Below are 13,616 nucleotides of genomic sequence, written 5' to 3'. Positions count from 1 at the left end.
GCAAAACTGCTACCAGAACCAAAATGACTGGAAAGAACAACTCTAGAACTGTTGAACATTATTAGTGAGAAATACTTTATAAAGTAGGAAATGCTAACCATATCTTCAAAGGACATCGCACAAAGTGAAAAAAGTAACATTTGGGGAATACTAATTTGAGCAAATTAAGGGAAAGAATATATCTGAGTAATAGACTAGTCTTAAATTTTTATTGTCACACATGGTTTTGTCAGTCATTTCAAGGCAGATGGGTCATTGACTCCATTACTGTTGAGTCATCACCCTATTCTCCTGAAATAGAATTCATTACTGACATTAAAAATACCAGTATTAACTCTTTTTGCAACATGAAATTCCATAATAAAACTAAAACCTACCACAGCAAATATAAATTGGGGCTGCAGTAAATGCTTAATTCAATAAATTGCAGGAAGTGACTATTTCAATTGCTTGGAAAAGGTAACTATTACTGCAGTGCTGAAAGATTTCATTCTTGGGAAAAGAAATTCTCAACAGAGCAGACAGGGAAGACCAGTTCTTCAAACTGGATTGCTTTACTTCAAAGGCTTCAACATTCAAAGAGCAACAGCAGAACAGACTGTAGGACTGGTATTAATCATATCACTGCAGCACAAATACTCAGCTTCAGGAGGATTTAACTGACAGCCCAATGCAGTTGGTGCTGCAGTTTCAGTGCACTGATACCCTCAGCCTGCTGGAATTGAACCAGCTTGGTGTGATTCTGAGTGCTACCAACAAAAATGAGAACCTCCCAAGGCACAGCTTACTGCAGCTTTTTTTTGAGTATCATCCACATCAACTCACCTGGTCATTCATAACCACCATAGTGCGGGTGAAGAGATCATGGTGAGTGATGATGCCAGTGAACCACTGGGTGGCAGAATCCTGTCTGTACACTCTCACCCTATAACCATTTAAGGAGTACGGACCTTTGGAAGGGGAAGAAATAAAAAAGCCATTGAGGAATGCAGAAAAAAAAAAAGAAAAAAAGGCATACATGAATTTTCCTACTTTTTTTTTAAGCTTCACAGCAAATATATGTGCACATGGCATGGACAGCTAACCACAGATTCAGGAAGACATTTTGAAAAGCAAATGATCCGTGTAAGTATGCTTTGAGGTTAATTCTGCTAACATTTTCAACATACAATTTTCTTATCTAACTAAATCTTTCTGCAACCATGATGACACATGATGGGAAAATTCCTGCCTACGAACAGCAACCACAGAAAAGTAATCTGAAAGGCTAGAAAGTGGCAGCAGCAGGTTATACAGAAGCCATCTAACAGGCTAGTCACATGCCCAGCTGCTTTGCTGGCTAAAAGATTTACATCTTGGTGGCTAGGCTCTGCATCTGCCAAGTCTTTCCCATAAGTGACCACAGAGTTTCTCTCTATTACAGCAAGCAGAAAGGCAGTGGAATGAACCCGTGACTGCTATGGCCACACAGAACATTCAAGCACACACACACACACACACACACACACACACAATGAACACTTCAGCTCCTGTTTTCAGACATACCAAATCCAAAGAAACCTCACACATTTTGCAAAGCTCAGTGTATTTCACCTCCAAAAACCCACAGGGATGTGGAGCTATTGTGATACAGTACCTATTTTACAGTTTGTTTCAAGACCCAGAAATCAAGAATTAACAGTTTTATTCATATTCAATGTCTTACTTGATCACTGGAACTCTTAAGTTTCACTACACTTGGTGTTTATATGGCATTTTGTATAACCAAGCAACACTGCCACCAAAGCTCAGTTCCAACTGTGTGGCCTTTGCTACTTCTGCAATCAAACCCCAGGTCCCAGGTCAGGCAAACAGGAAGGGAGGAAAAACCAGTCAGTGACAACCTACAAACAGCCTCACTTAAGTGATTTAAGACTGCTCATTTGCTGAACCACATAGGCAAGGCCAGAATTTCCCTGTCTTTCCTAAAGATCAGTTTTTCCAAGCCCTGCCCAGTATATTAAGCAAGCTCAAACATCTGCAGCAAACAGGCCTCACAGGTGACAGTTTTCTCTAGTAAAAAACACCCAGGATCACACAACTGGGTCTGTTATCCCCTCTGCATGTGACAGTATCCTACTGCAAGGACTGTTTTTAATGTCAACATTTGACAGATCAAGAGAAGAGCAAAAGCAGTAATTATTTAGTAATTTCCAAGTAGTCTCTTGAAATACTTTTTGCATGTGACTATATAATTTTTAAACCAGTTGGGAACAGAAGCACCACACCACAGCAGCCTTCTTACCCCCATCGACATCATTCATGGCACAACTGAAACACTGAGACCTCCTGAACCCCCTGAGCTGATGCCTTAACTGGTGCCTGGAGTGTGTTTCCAGCAGCACAGACAAGGGCCACAAGTGTGCCAGCACAGGCACTGCCAATCACAGGTACACATGGGCAGAAAAGGAGGAAGAATCTACAAACTTTTGTCTCACATTTCTGGTCTTGGACCAGACAGGGTTCCCATGGGGACACATTTCCTGATGGCTTCTCTCCAACCCTTACTCCACATGACCCTGCAGAACGCCTCCAGCTCAGCTCCCACACTTCTGACTGCCTGACCCCATCCACATTCTCACATCTTGAACTTTTAAAGGCTGTCCCAAAGCTCTGCCTTATTCAGACAGTCTCAGTAAAATTCTGCCTGTGTCTCTTTGTGCAAATTTCCCATTCCCACTTTCCTCTCTTGCATCCTACTGCTAAGTGCACAATGATTTTCAGTCTCTTGCATAAGCAGAACCAGCATCTCTCCCCAGTTTCTTGTCTCATTTTAGCATTACTCTGACTCCAGGCCACTAGCTTCTAAGTCCTTTCCCCCCCAGTCTTCTCAGCTCCATTCTTCCTTCTCCAACAGCTTCCAGCTTCTCCCATACTCGCCTACATTGATCCAATGCCAATTTCCTTCCTTTTACTCCTTGTTCTAATCTGTGTCCATCCTTCATTCCAGCTGTTACCCTATCCATTTTTTAAAGAGAGTTTATCTACCTTTAAAAGCAGCAGGTTGGGTTTTTTTCCTTCCATGCTGATGGGATGACAGGAAGAAGGAGATTGAACTGCAGTCACACAACACAGACCAGCTCAGCTCCAGCCCAGCCCAGCCCAGCCACAAGCAGCCATTACAGGAAAAGCCTGGCTTTGTCTCCAGTCCCTGGCTGAATCACTCCAGCTACACATTGTTAAAACAGCCTGTGCAGTACTATGAGAAAATATGTTCAGAGCTGAAGCACACTCAGTGTTTCAGGAGGATTATTACACACGCAGCCTGAGATTGTAATGATAAAAAAACTAATCGGAAGAAAGAAATCAAATCTTTTAATTGTTAAAAATCAAAGACACTTCACTATGTTCCTTGAACCGGTTTTATTTGTCCCAAAAGCTTTCAACTTGGCCAAGTTTGGGAGGAGTTTCATTTTTTATTAAACAAGGAACAAACTACTTTCCTGCCAAAGCTACAATCTCTACTGCAAAGCATGCTGCTGTGACTGCTGCCCAAAGGAGAAGGTAAATGGGCCAATTTTTTTCTTTAGTCTCATTCTTGTAAATAATTGGACTGGTTTTGACTAAAATTCTCCCTCCTCAAACTGGCATGCTCCTTTCCAAATATTTGGAACCAGATTTTAATGCTCCTATCTGACTCTCCTCTTTCTTCAGATAAACTGTTTTAACTGCAAAAGTTAAAGTAGAAAATACGACGTTATGGTATGAAGGTTTCAGCATCACAGAAAACAAGGAAAAGGCTGGATACTAAAAATATTGTAGAGGATGAAGTACGAGAATGTGGTAATAACCTTAATAGATGCATCTAGACAAGGCAGAAGCAAAAATGTAGCTTAAATTGCAGGGAACAAGAAAATGGAGGAGGTGAAGCAAACCAGAGAAGAGAGAGGAGGAGAAAAGGAAGAGAACATGACCAGATGACAGCAGCTAGCACTGTCAGAGGGCTGTCTGTAAGCCACTGGAAGGTTGGTGCCAAGGCACAGTCTGCGTGAGCAGGAGCAGATTCTGGGCAGAGAGAATGTGACAGCAGTCTCTGCTGGCTGACCACCACCCATGGGGCTGAGGCCCCTGTGAGGAGCACGTGTCTCCTCAGGTCACACATCACATCAGGGGAGCAAGTGGATCTAAAGCTTCTCCTCAGATGAGAACAACATTGGCATGAGATTCATCTTATCATCTATATTACTACATCTATATTACATCTTCTCATCTATATTATTGTTCATTTGTGCACTTCTAAGCACAGAAACCTCTGTGTGAGAATCTGTATCTATAAGGACAAAAATACAGACCCTGGGATGATGGGAGAGAGTTGTCTGGGTGATGGGCTGGCAGTCTCATTTAGATGACTATTTCAATACTGCTGAAGCTTTGCTCAACTATTGATTCTGTACCAATGCACACAGAGACTTTTACAATAGCCTTACTGTCGTTATTCTAATGAAATACAATAAACAAGCTCAATTTCAGTTTCCTTTTCATATAACCCTGATTTGATTTTGCATCACCTCTCAATCCAGTTTTGTCTGCAAATTTCATCAATAGACTATTAACTTGTATTGCATCTGATGATATCAGAAGTAAAATCTAAAAGGGCTAACACCAACATGCCAACTTACTATCTAAGCAATTCCACGTGTTCATTTTTTCAGCATCCTTTTTCTGTAGCCCATGAGAATCATTTCTAGTCAAATGAGAAACTCCACAGAAGGAAAAACACAAGTTTTTTACTCTAAGTTCAGTATTATACTTACCATATTCTTTCAGTCTTCTGATCTTGGTTTTATCAAAGAGAGTAGACAGCAAGGAAACCTCAGAGCCATCCTTATAATATCTGATTATTTACAGCTTCCCTCCTAATCTTCATTTACAAAATGACTGCTTAAGCATTTTTGTTCTGAAACTTCTTTCCTGGGGATTTTAGCCCAGACCCACAGAGGTTGGGTTCTGCCTCCTACTAACAGGAACTCCTCTGCAGAGCTTCCTGAAACTTAATAAAAATGCTGCAAATGCATACAGTATTTTTACTATCAGCAAGATGGCACCAAAATAATTTCTTCAAATTCATACTAGTTTCCTTGTAACTTGTATCTACAGTGTAAATATTATTGTACACAGCTTTTTCTGCAACCTCCCAGCATTAAAATTGAGTTACAAATTGCAACTGATTTGAAAGCAACTTTTCACTCAGGGGGTGAGAGCGTGGGGTGGGGATCTGAAAGTATTCTTCATCTGTGACAGAACTGTGAAGAGCTACAAGCACAGACAGGTAGGTATCTGAGAGGTTATCACACGTAACAGTAACACTAACAGAGCACAGAACAGTTTTAAACATGCCAAAATGTGTGTGGAGGCCATTCATACACACTTGTTTTCACAACAAACTTCATAAAATATCTACATTCAGACTAATGATATTCAGCTTTTGCTGTAATCACTAAAACATCAAACAAGTTAAGAACAGTCTGAAGCAAACACCAACAGCTTCTTACAGTCTTGTTTCCTTGTATTAACAAATACTTCCAAAAAATAACTTCCAAGTTAAAAAATATATTCTCCATTATTTCACAAATGCTATGGGATGAGTCCCACACAAGTAATGGCCTTAAACTAGCTAACACAGAATATAAATAACACAATTTCCCACATAATTACCTTGCATAAAAATCTCCTGAACCTTTTGTTCCTTTACCCAGGCTTTTACCTCCTCATGTAACTGCGGGTTATCCCTGAGAACTGGGTTTAGACTGTCTACGTCGTCCTAAAGTAGAGATTAAAAAAAGAACCATATGTTATGTTTACTTGTAACATTTCTGTTTATTTTCCTAGATGTATTTTAAAATACAATATTAAGTCGTTAGATGCTAATTTTACTGATTGCCTACAAATCCCTGTACTATTTTTAGAGAAAACTTAAAAGCATAACATAGTGCTAGAAGTTATTTCATGGGAACACAGTATGTCAGATCCCACATGTGGCCAGACTTGTAAGCTATTAATAGGATCACACTTTCATACTGTCTTACTACAAGCTAAAAATGCCCTCTGAGACTTAGGTGCTCACAGGTATGCACAAAGAATTGTTTAAATAATTACTAAATTTTGTTTTTAAAAAAATCTGATTTCCATATCTGTAAAACGTAATAATATGGACACGTTGAGCATAAACACAGATATCAAACCTACAAATGTAACACATAAGCAGTATTTTAGGAGAAACAAGCATTCTGAGATAAACACCATTGCTGATTTTTAAATATGTTGGCCTTTGTTAATTAGGTAGTTTCAAATAAGACATGTTTTATGTTTATTACAATCAGTTCCCCTGGAAAAGATTATTTTCCAGTATTTGGTAGGATATCATCTGGGAAATGAAGATATATTCAGTGGCTCCTTCTAACAGAAAAAAAATTGGGCACAGAATCTGGTTCATACCCTTGCAAGCATGGCTTAAGAATCACCATTCATCTCTGGACTCCTAGAACACCTATTTCTCTATTTCAGAGCAAACTTGCTATTTCTGTCTTTGAGACTGTGGCAGAGAAAAAAAGCCTGGTGGCTTCTCAGGCTGAAGATGGCCTTGGAAACCCATGAGCAGCAGCAACATTCATTTATAGCAAGAGAACTTCAGACAGCTAAAATAATGAGTGCAATTCTCCACATACAAAATGTAGAATGTTTTATCAGTACTGCAGCTGAGATAAAGCAATTTCTTTTTTGATCTCCAGCAAGTTCCTTGATGTTTCACAATTTATTATGAAGAGCTCCAGCCACAGAACACAAAGATACAAGTAACACCCAGTGAATTGAGCATTGCTGCCAGGCCCTCCAGTGACACAAGCAATTTCCCTCTATTCATCTGGACGAGATTATTCCTGCTAACCCACTGATCACAGGATATCTATTTCCAATTCAAAATTCACTTCCTGACACTTGGAGATTTGTTGTGCTCCACTATGGAGAATCCATCAATGCTTTGATTATAGAGAAAATTACTGCTCTCTTTCCTTAGGCTTCTACAAAGGATATGGCCTTGGCTTGAAGAAATGGTCAAGATGAGCATTTTAATACATGTAAATTGGAACAAAGTGAAGGGAAGGAAGATCAACAGGACCTCTACCATGAGGTTCAAAATACCAACCAGATAAGTATGCTGTTAGCATTACCAGAGGCACAAGAGAGTCATAACTAAAATTTATTCAAGGATGGCCTCTCCCAAAGCAGTTTAAAAGAGAGTATTGGCTATTTTGCCTACATGTGCAAATCCATTTGAGCAATGATCCTATGTAGAGAAAAAACATCACCGCCACTGGGAAAAGGGAATTATTTGCCAGGGGAACTCAACAGATCCTGAAACTGGAGCTGTGTGATGATCAATCCTCCTTCCCATGCACTGTCTTTCACAGCAGCTGCAAGAGACTCCTACAGCAGAAATTTCCACACTCAGATCCACATGCACTGGATCTAAGCAACAGACTGAGGACTGCAATTCTGAGTTTGGCTGACCTACAAATGCAGCTGACGTGCAGCTCTTGAACATTGTGAGTAATCTCTTCAGTCACATCTAAGAAAACTTGTATCCTCATTTGGAGATTATACACATTGATTAAGTACCATGAAATCAAACCTGTTACTATTAAGATTATACTATTTTCATGAGTTCTTGACACAAAGTTTTTGAGTTTCTGTGTCATCTTAAGCCACTTTTGAAGGCAACACACATTGGTGCTTTTTTTCTTAAGATTTCACTTCCTTCCTAAGCATCTTGGCCTTCTTTGAACTTGACACTGAAGATACTGTCCATCCTATATATTGTACATTTGAACCTCTACCTCCTGTTCAGATGCATGACATCAGCATGCTTGGCTGAGAGTGCTCCCTGTGAACATACAGAAAAGGAGACTGCAAAGTCCATTTTGTATTTATCTCCTCACCCTTGGAGAAAGATGAGCTCAAAGATAAGCTCCAAAAGGCACAAGTTAGGTCAAAGACCCATTACACAAACTGCATGCAGTTGTGACTGGGATTATGTGCATGATATGAAAGAGAGCCCAGAGTTTCTAAATATACACACAATACACATTTAACACATCAATCACAGGGTAGGGCAGAAGATACTAACAGAGAAGTTTCTGTAATTTCAAAAATTCTGCTATTTTGTGTACATGTATCTACGAAAATATGTGTGTGTCATGACTTACCTTTTTCCACCTGTAGTCTTAAATATGAATATCTAAAACACAGGAAGTTAACTGCATAATGTGTTAAAACTATAAAGCAGTGGCCTTAACCACACAGTCTCAGCACACATCACAAACTCTGGCAAAAGCAGGGAGAGGACAACAGGTAAGGCTGATGACTTGCAGTCTCTTCCCCAGTTTAACACTGAAGACAAGCATGTGACTCTGCAGTTCCCAGTCCTTTTCCTTACCCTGTGTTTATATTGCTCAAGGAACAATTACTGTCTACAGATTTGAACCTTGGCAATTGTAACCCTCAGTATTCCTCTTCTTAGCAGATGCAGCATGATTGACAGACTAACCTCCAGAAGATTTAAATGCCCTGCAGGATTTTCCTCCAGACTTTTCCTCATTTGAAAGTAGTTTTACAAACAGAAGTTATGGTACCCTCTCCTAAACTAGTTTTTCCACAAGTCCTGGAATATCTCCTCCAGAAGGATGTTAGTACTGGTTTGAAATCCTTATGCAAATCAGGATGCAAATCAAATAAAGGGGACTGTTATATTCTTCTTCAAGTCTACTGGAGGAGGCTCTCTTTATGTACTTCAAGTGGCAGTGCCTCTTGCTCCACAAATGACTAGATGCAACTCTGGGAAGGAGACAAAACACCTATAGGCTAGAAAAATATGGTTGAGATAACCTCTCCTGCCCTTCTGGAAAACAGTCACATGAGGAAATGTGACTATCAGCAGCTTGCCAATCTGTGACTAGTTTTTCACATCTTTGCTGATATTCTTCCTTCTTTCTAGATCAAAAGAGGAATGAATTCACTTCCAGTGGACTGGACTTTATGCTTAATTATCCATAGAACTGGGTCAGCTGCATGTCTCTCTAGGTGATCATTGTCACCTGCTGGGGATGTGTTCGACTCCAGGGAAGTTCTGAGATGAACAGAGAATGAAATTTTTCCCCAAGTATCAAAAAAGATGCTGTGCTTTTCTGAGTTTATCTGTTCTTTATCCTTGTGCAAAACGATACAAACAAGCAGGTTGAAACCATAGACCATATCATCAGGTTAAGGTATCACACTGCTCTAACCAGGAAGGAGAAAGTCCTGTTCAGAGAAGCATTTTCAAAGAGTTTATTCAGTCATAATAAAATAACTAAAAATAATTTATCATTCAGAGTCCCAGGTGAACCAGTGCTTAGATCACTTGCCATGCGTCAAAATTCCCTTGAGATCAAACAGGAATTTCAAGAGAGTACCCACAGAAAAACAAGTCAAAATCCCAATGAGAATTCTCCTCCTTGCTCTCCATCCACAAAAAAATATTGTCCAAGACACTGAGAGCTATCCCCAGATGTGCTGAACCTGCCCATTGCCCAAAGACCATACAAAGTGCTCTGAAAGGCTCAAATGACCAGAAGTTCCTTTTGCATTTTGGGCAGCCAGGTATGACTGTGCTAGGAAGGCCAACTTATTTCCACAGCTACCTCCTCCCACAAGACCCAAACTACTGCAGCAACAATTTCCTCAGCATTTTAAAATACACTTCCAAGTCATCATTCAGAAGCTTGGGAGGCAGAAATGAGTTCATGGAGAGATGAAACCCTGGAGCAAAGAGGAACAAAGAAGTGGATTCCAGTAGCTGCTCCTAGCCCCAGTCACACAGCCTGCATGCTGCTTATGGGACAGTGCACACGCTCCAGTGAGCTGTCAACTCTCCACTGTCAGTGAAGAAGAGAAGGAGAACTGACAATATGCATTCCAGGTAAGCCAGTCCTACAAAAATAGTGGCTTTTGGCATTAAAAAGGCTTAAATCAGAGCGCTGAGGACTACATCTCAACACACATCACACGTTAGGAACCTGCAAACCTTCGTTTGGGAAACCTCCTTCCTTGGTCATGGTGTCTCTGCATTTGGCTTCATGCATCAAGGACATCTCTCTAATATCAGTAGGAACTCATTTCAGCTAGTGTTTTCCAGAGAAAGACTAAGTAGATTTTGCAGTCCTCGCAAAGGTCAACGCCACATTAGTCCTCACCATCTGTGGCTTAATTAACTATAGCTTCCTCTGGCTGCTTAGAGGTTTTCTGATAATTTAGGACACGAATTAGATGAAAACTAGTACATAACCAACTTGACAGTCCTGCTTACAATGTTTACACAGTGTGCACTACACACTGAAATAAGTATTTTGTCAGGAGTTTAATGGTAGAGGGACAACATTTAAATTCAAACAGTGCAAAAGAAAACCTCAGTGTCCCGAACCCTCAGTGTTGTTCTTGTTTTCTAAGTGAATATTAGCTTCTATAAAATCAGACCCCAACCCTTTTTTTTCCTTTTGCAGCAAGTCATTTGTACAACTGCACTGAACTTCAGCTGCATAGAAATTAGGTATGAGAACTGCAGTGTGAAAACAAGCCAACACTTCCCTACTGATTGCCACAAGTCTTTAGAGAGCAGAACAGTAGCAGCAAAAAGCACTTCTCAAAATCTAAATGGCTGAAATTTATACTAGTCCCCTAATGCCAATTTTTGATTATTTTCTTCCATAAAAAAGATTAAGTATTGTACCTGCACCCAGCCTCAAACACATTCATGCCAATTTTTACCCCTCATTTGAAAGCAGGCCTGTACAACTCTCTCATTTTCATTTCTTGATAACCAGCAAAATCCTTTTCTTTCATCTTTCACTGATTATGTCACCTGACATACTGATTAAATCACTGATCTGTAATTTCTTTCTCTGACAGTAATTTTTAACAAACCTTCAATCTTAACATTGTCCTACTTGACATCAGAGTGAGAAAAAACACACAAAATGCAGACAGGCAGAATACCAAATATCATAACAAGAACATCACCTATGAACTGGTAGAATCCCTCTGCCCTGCTACCAGACTTTTTTCAGTGGCAGAAGATAAGAATCTAACTAAAACACAGAAAAACTGGCAGCAACTGACACCCCTGAGGGTATTACCAGGCAGGCACTGCGGCTGCAACACAGACCACACCAGAACTGAGGAGGGAAATGACCAAATTTAGATGAGTCTAAATACAGATCTCCTGCAGCTTCCTCCTAGACACTCAGCACGCATAAACCACTGGTTAGCAGAATATTCCTGATTTCTCTCTGACAAGTGAAAGGCTACCCCAGCTGCCAGGGCAGTGCAGCTGCTGGCCAGGAGGTCAGCCAGGCACAGCAGAGGGGATGGCTCTGGGAACCCACGGAGCCCAGCAGGGCAACCTCCCTCCTGCTCCACGCTCCTCATCCGGGGCAACACCACCCACAGACACCAAGGCTGGAAAGCTAGAAAGGCTAGAAAGTTTTCTGGGGAGATTGGAACTTCCCAGTTTACCTTAAACGGCTTTGTCTGAGCTGAGAGAAGAGGCTTAGGCTTAGGAGGCGACGCGAGCGCTTTCTATGTAAACCCAACCCACACTTGACCTATTTTCTGCTGTTCTGAGCGCACAGTCACAATTTACCTCATTCAAACCCAGCAGCTGCTGGGCTACATCTGAACCAGTTAAGTCAAGCTTGAAGGCACAACCCTGACCCCTAAAGCAGAAACAAAGTCGAGCCGAGGTCAGCCCTGCTTCCACGTGCGCAGAGGCACGGCCCCGCATGAGGGCTGGGCAGTGACGCTCGCCCTGCACGCAGGGGCCAGGACAGACAACGGGGATAACTAATCCCCACCCAGCAAGGGGCTCTGAATGCACTGCTCCAAGGACAAATGGTTATAGATAGTTCAGACCACAAACATTTAAAGATTAGGGGTTATTTTCAGTGTGTAACAGCAATGACTATGTTTCTGTAAGTAGGAAGTTAAAATTACAAGGGGAAAAAAGATGAGAATACAAATATAGTGATTTTCCAACTGTCAGTAAAGTTAACATTTCTCAGGAAAAGCTATCAACGATTTTTCTGCTGCTCCCCACTCTTCCCTATGCATAATACTCCTCCCCACACACTCCTACTCCTTTCCTCATTTTACCTCAGGAGTTGAAACTGATTTTAAAATTTTAATTATCAGGTTTGAGAACCAAGGGATCAGGGCTACATACACTTCTTCAAGTCCTGATTTCAGGCTTGAAGATGCATCATCACACTGATTTGTTCAATTCTGGAAGCATAACTGGTATACTAACATTAGGAACATAAATATACGGGGGGGGAAATCTGACTTGTAGTCTAATATTCTCCGTGATTTTAACTTACTAACACAAAAATCAACAGAGGTATTTGCCTTCCTATAAAACTATCAATACCTCAGGTGAAATTAGCATCGTGGAAAACTTAAATTTTACAAGTCAGTTTATTATTCGTCTATCTGTAGATGACAATCTGGTGTGGGAAGGCAGAGGGGAAACATGAACATGGACAGGATGAACATCCGGAAGGAAAGTAAGCAACAACCAATGGATAACCAAAACCAAACCTGGGCTAGACAAGTATTGTCAAAAACTGGCCTAAAAACTGCTCTAGTGACATCTACAATAGTCTTGCACTTGAAAATAGAGATTAAAAAAATTGATGACCGTTATGCCCATGAATTATGTTACTTTCTCTCTCTCTGAGCAGCTAGGAAGGACAATCTGGGTCAGAAAAGCAAACTCTTCCCCCAAAGACAGGAATCTTCTAGCATCTTAAGACCTCCCAAAAAAAGTGGCTCCTATGCACAAAACAGAGGGGCTTTCAGCTTCCACCTAGAACACTGTGGTGACCGTTTGTACTACTTATATTCTCCACATACAGACAAATAAAGGTCAAATGTACACTACTCCATGTCCACCTTCTCTCCTATTTTGCTGACACAGCCACACATTTGCTTTTCTTTCATTTTCCACTGAATCATATTTCCTTCCGCTTCCTCAGGGCAGGCTCCACGTTTTTATCACCACCATCTCAGCAATATGCAACTTGTACTGATTTGGCATTTTGTTTTTTCTAATTGCAAGAGAAACAGGGAGGGAGTACTGGTCCTAAGCCACTCAGTCATGTGGCAATACTGGAACAGCCTTTGAGTCACTAAGCAACTCACTGCCACTATGGGAAAAGAAACCTCAAAGTGCAGACATTTCCCTGAAGCAAGCAATTAGCAGAGTGAAGTTGATGCTAACAAGGAGACCTGCTAAGTAAGAAGATTGCAGAAATCTCTTTTGTACATTGATATTAAAATTTAAACTGAGAACCAGACACCCTGTGAATTGTGAACAGCTTTCAGGAGGTATTCAACAAGACCCAAATCACATCAGCTGATGGACAAGCTGTATGGATGTCAGCATCTTTAAGCTAAAAAGAAAGCACATTCTGTGGATCACCAGTTGTCTGGACTAGTGGGCAACCAGAGATCAAGCCAAGACAAGAGGCCTGCTCAGACACTGACCACTT

The 13,616-nt window shown here is 40.8% G+C and overlaps 1 protein-coding gene across 2 annotated transcripts in view; it reads right to left on the bottom strand.

Annotated features, from left to right (window-relative positions):
* The window catches only part of JMJD1C (jumonji domain containing 1C), a 159,632-nt gene that overhangs the window by 33,475 nt on the left and 112,541 nt on the right, over nt 1-13,616 (bottom strand). For both annotated transcript variants that reach the window (XM_066554271.1, XM_066554272.1), the window contains exons 4-5: nt 5,695-5,800; nt 826-950 (exon numbers count right to left, since the gene is read on the bottom strand). In XM_066554271.1, coding sequence (XP_066410368.1) covers nt 826-950; nt 5,695-5,800 — 231 coding nt within the window. The remainder of the gene's footprint in view (nt 1-825; nt 951-5,694; nt 5,801-13,616) is intronic.

This window comes from Molothrus aeneus, chromosome 8, assembly GCF_037042795.1.
Source record: "Molothrus aeneus isolate 106 chromosome 8, BPBGC_Maene_1.0, whole genome shotgun sequence".
NCBI lineage: Eukaryota > Metazoa > Chordata > Aves > Passeriformes > Icteridae > Molothrus > Molothrus aeneus.
Note: the sequence above shows the minus strand (reverse complement) of the source record. Positions and strands in the feature narration are given on the sequence as shown.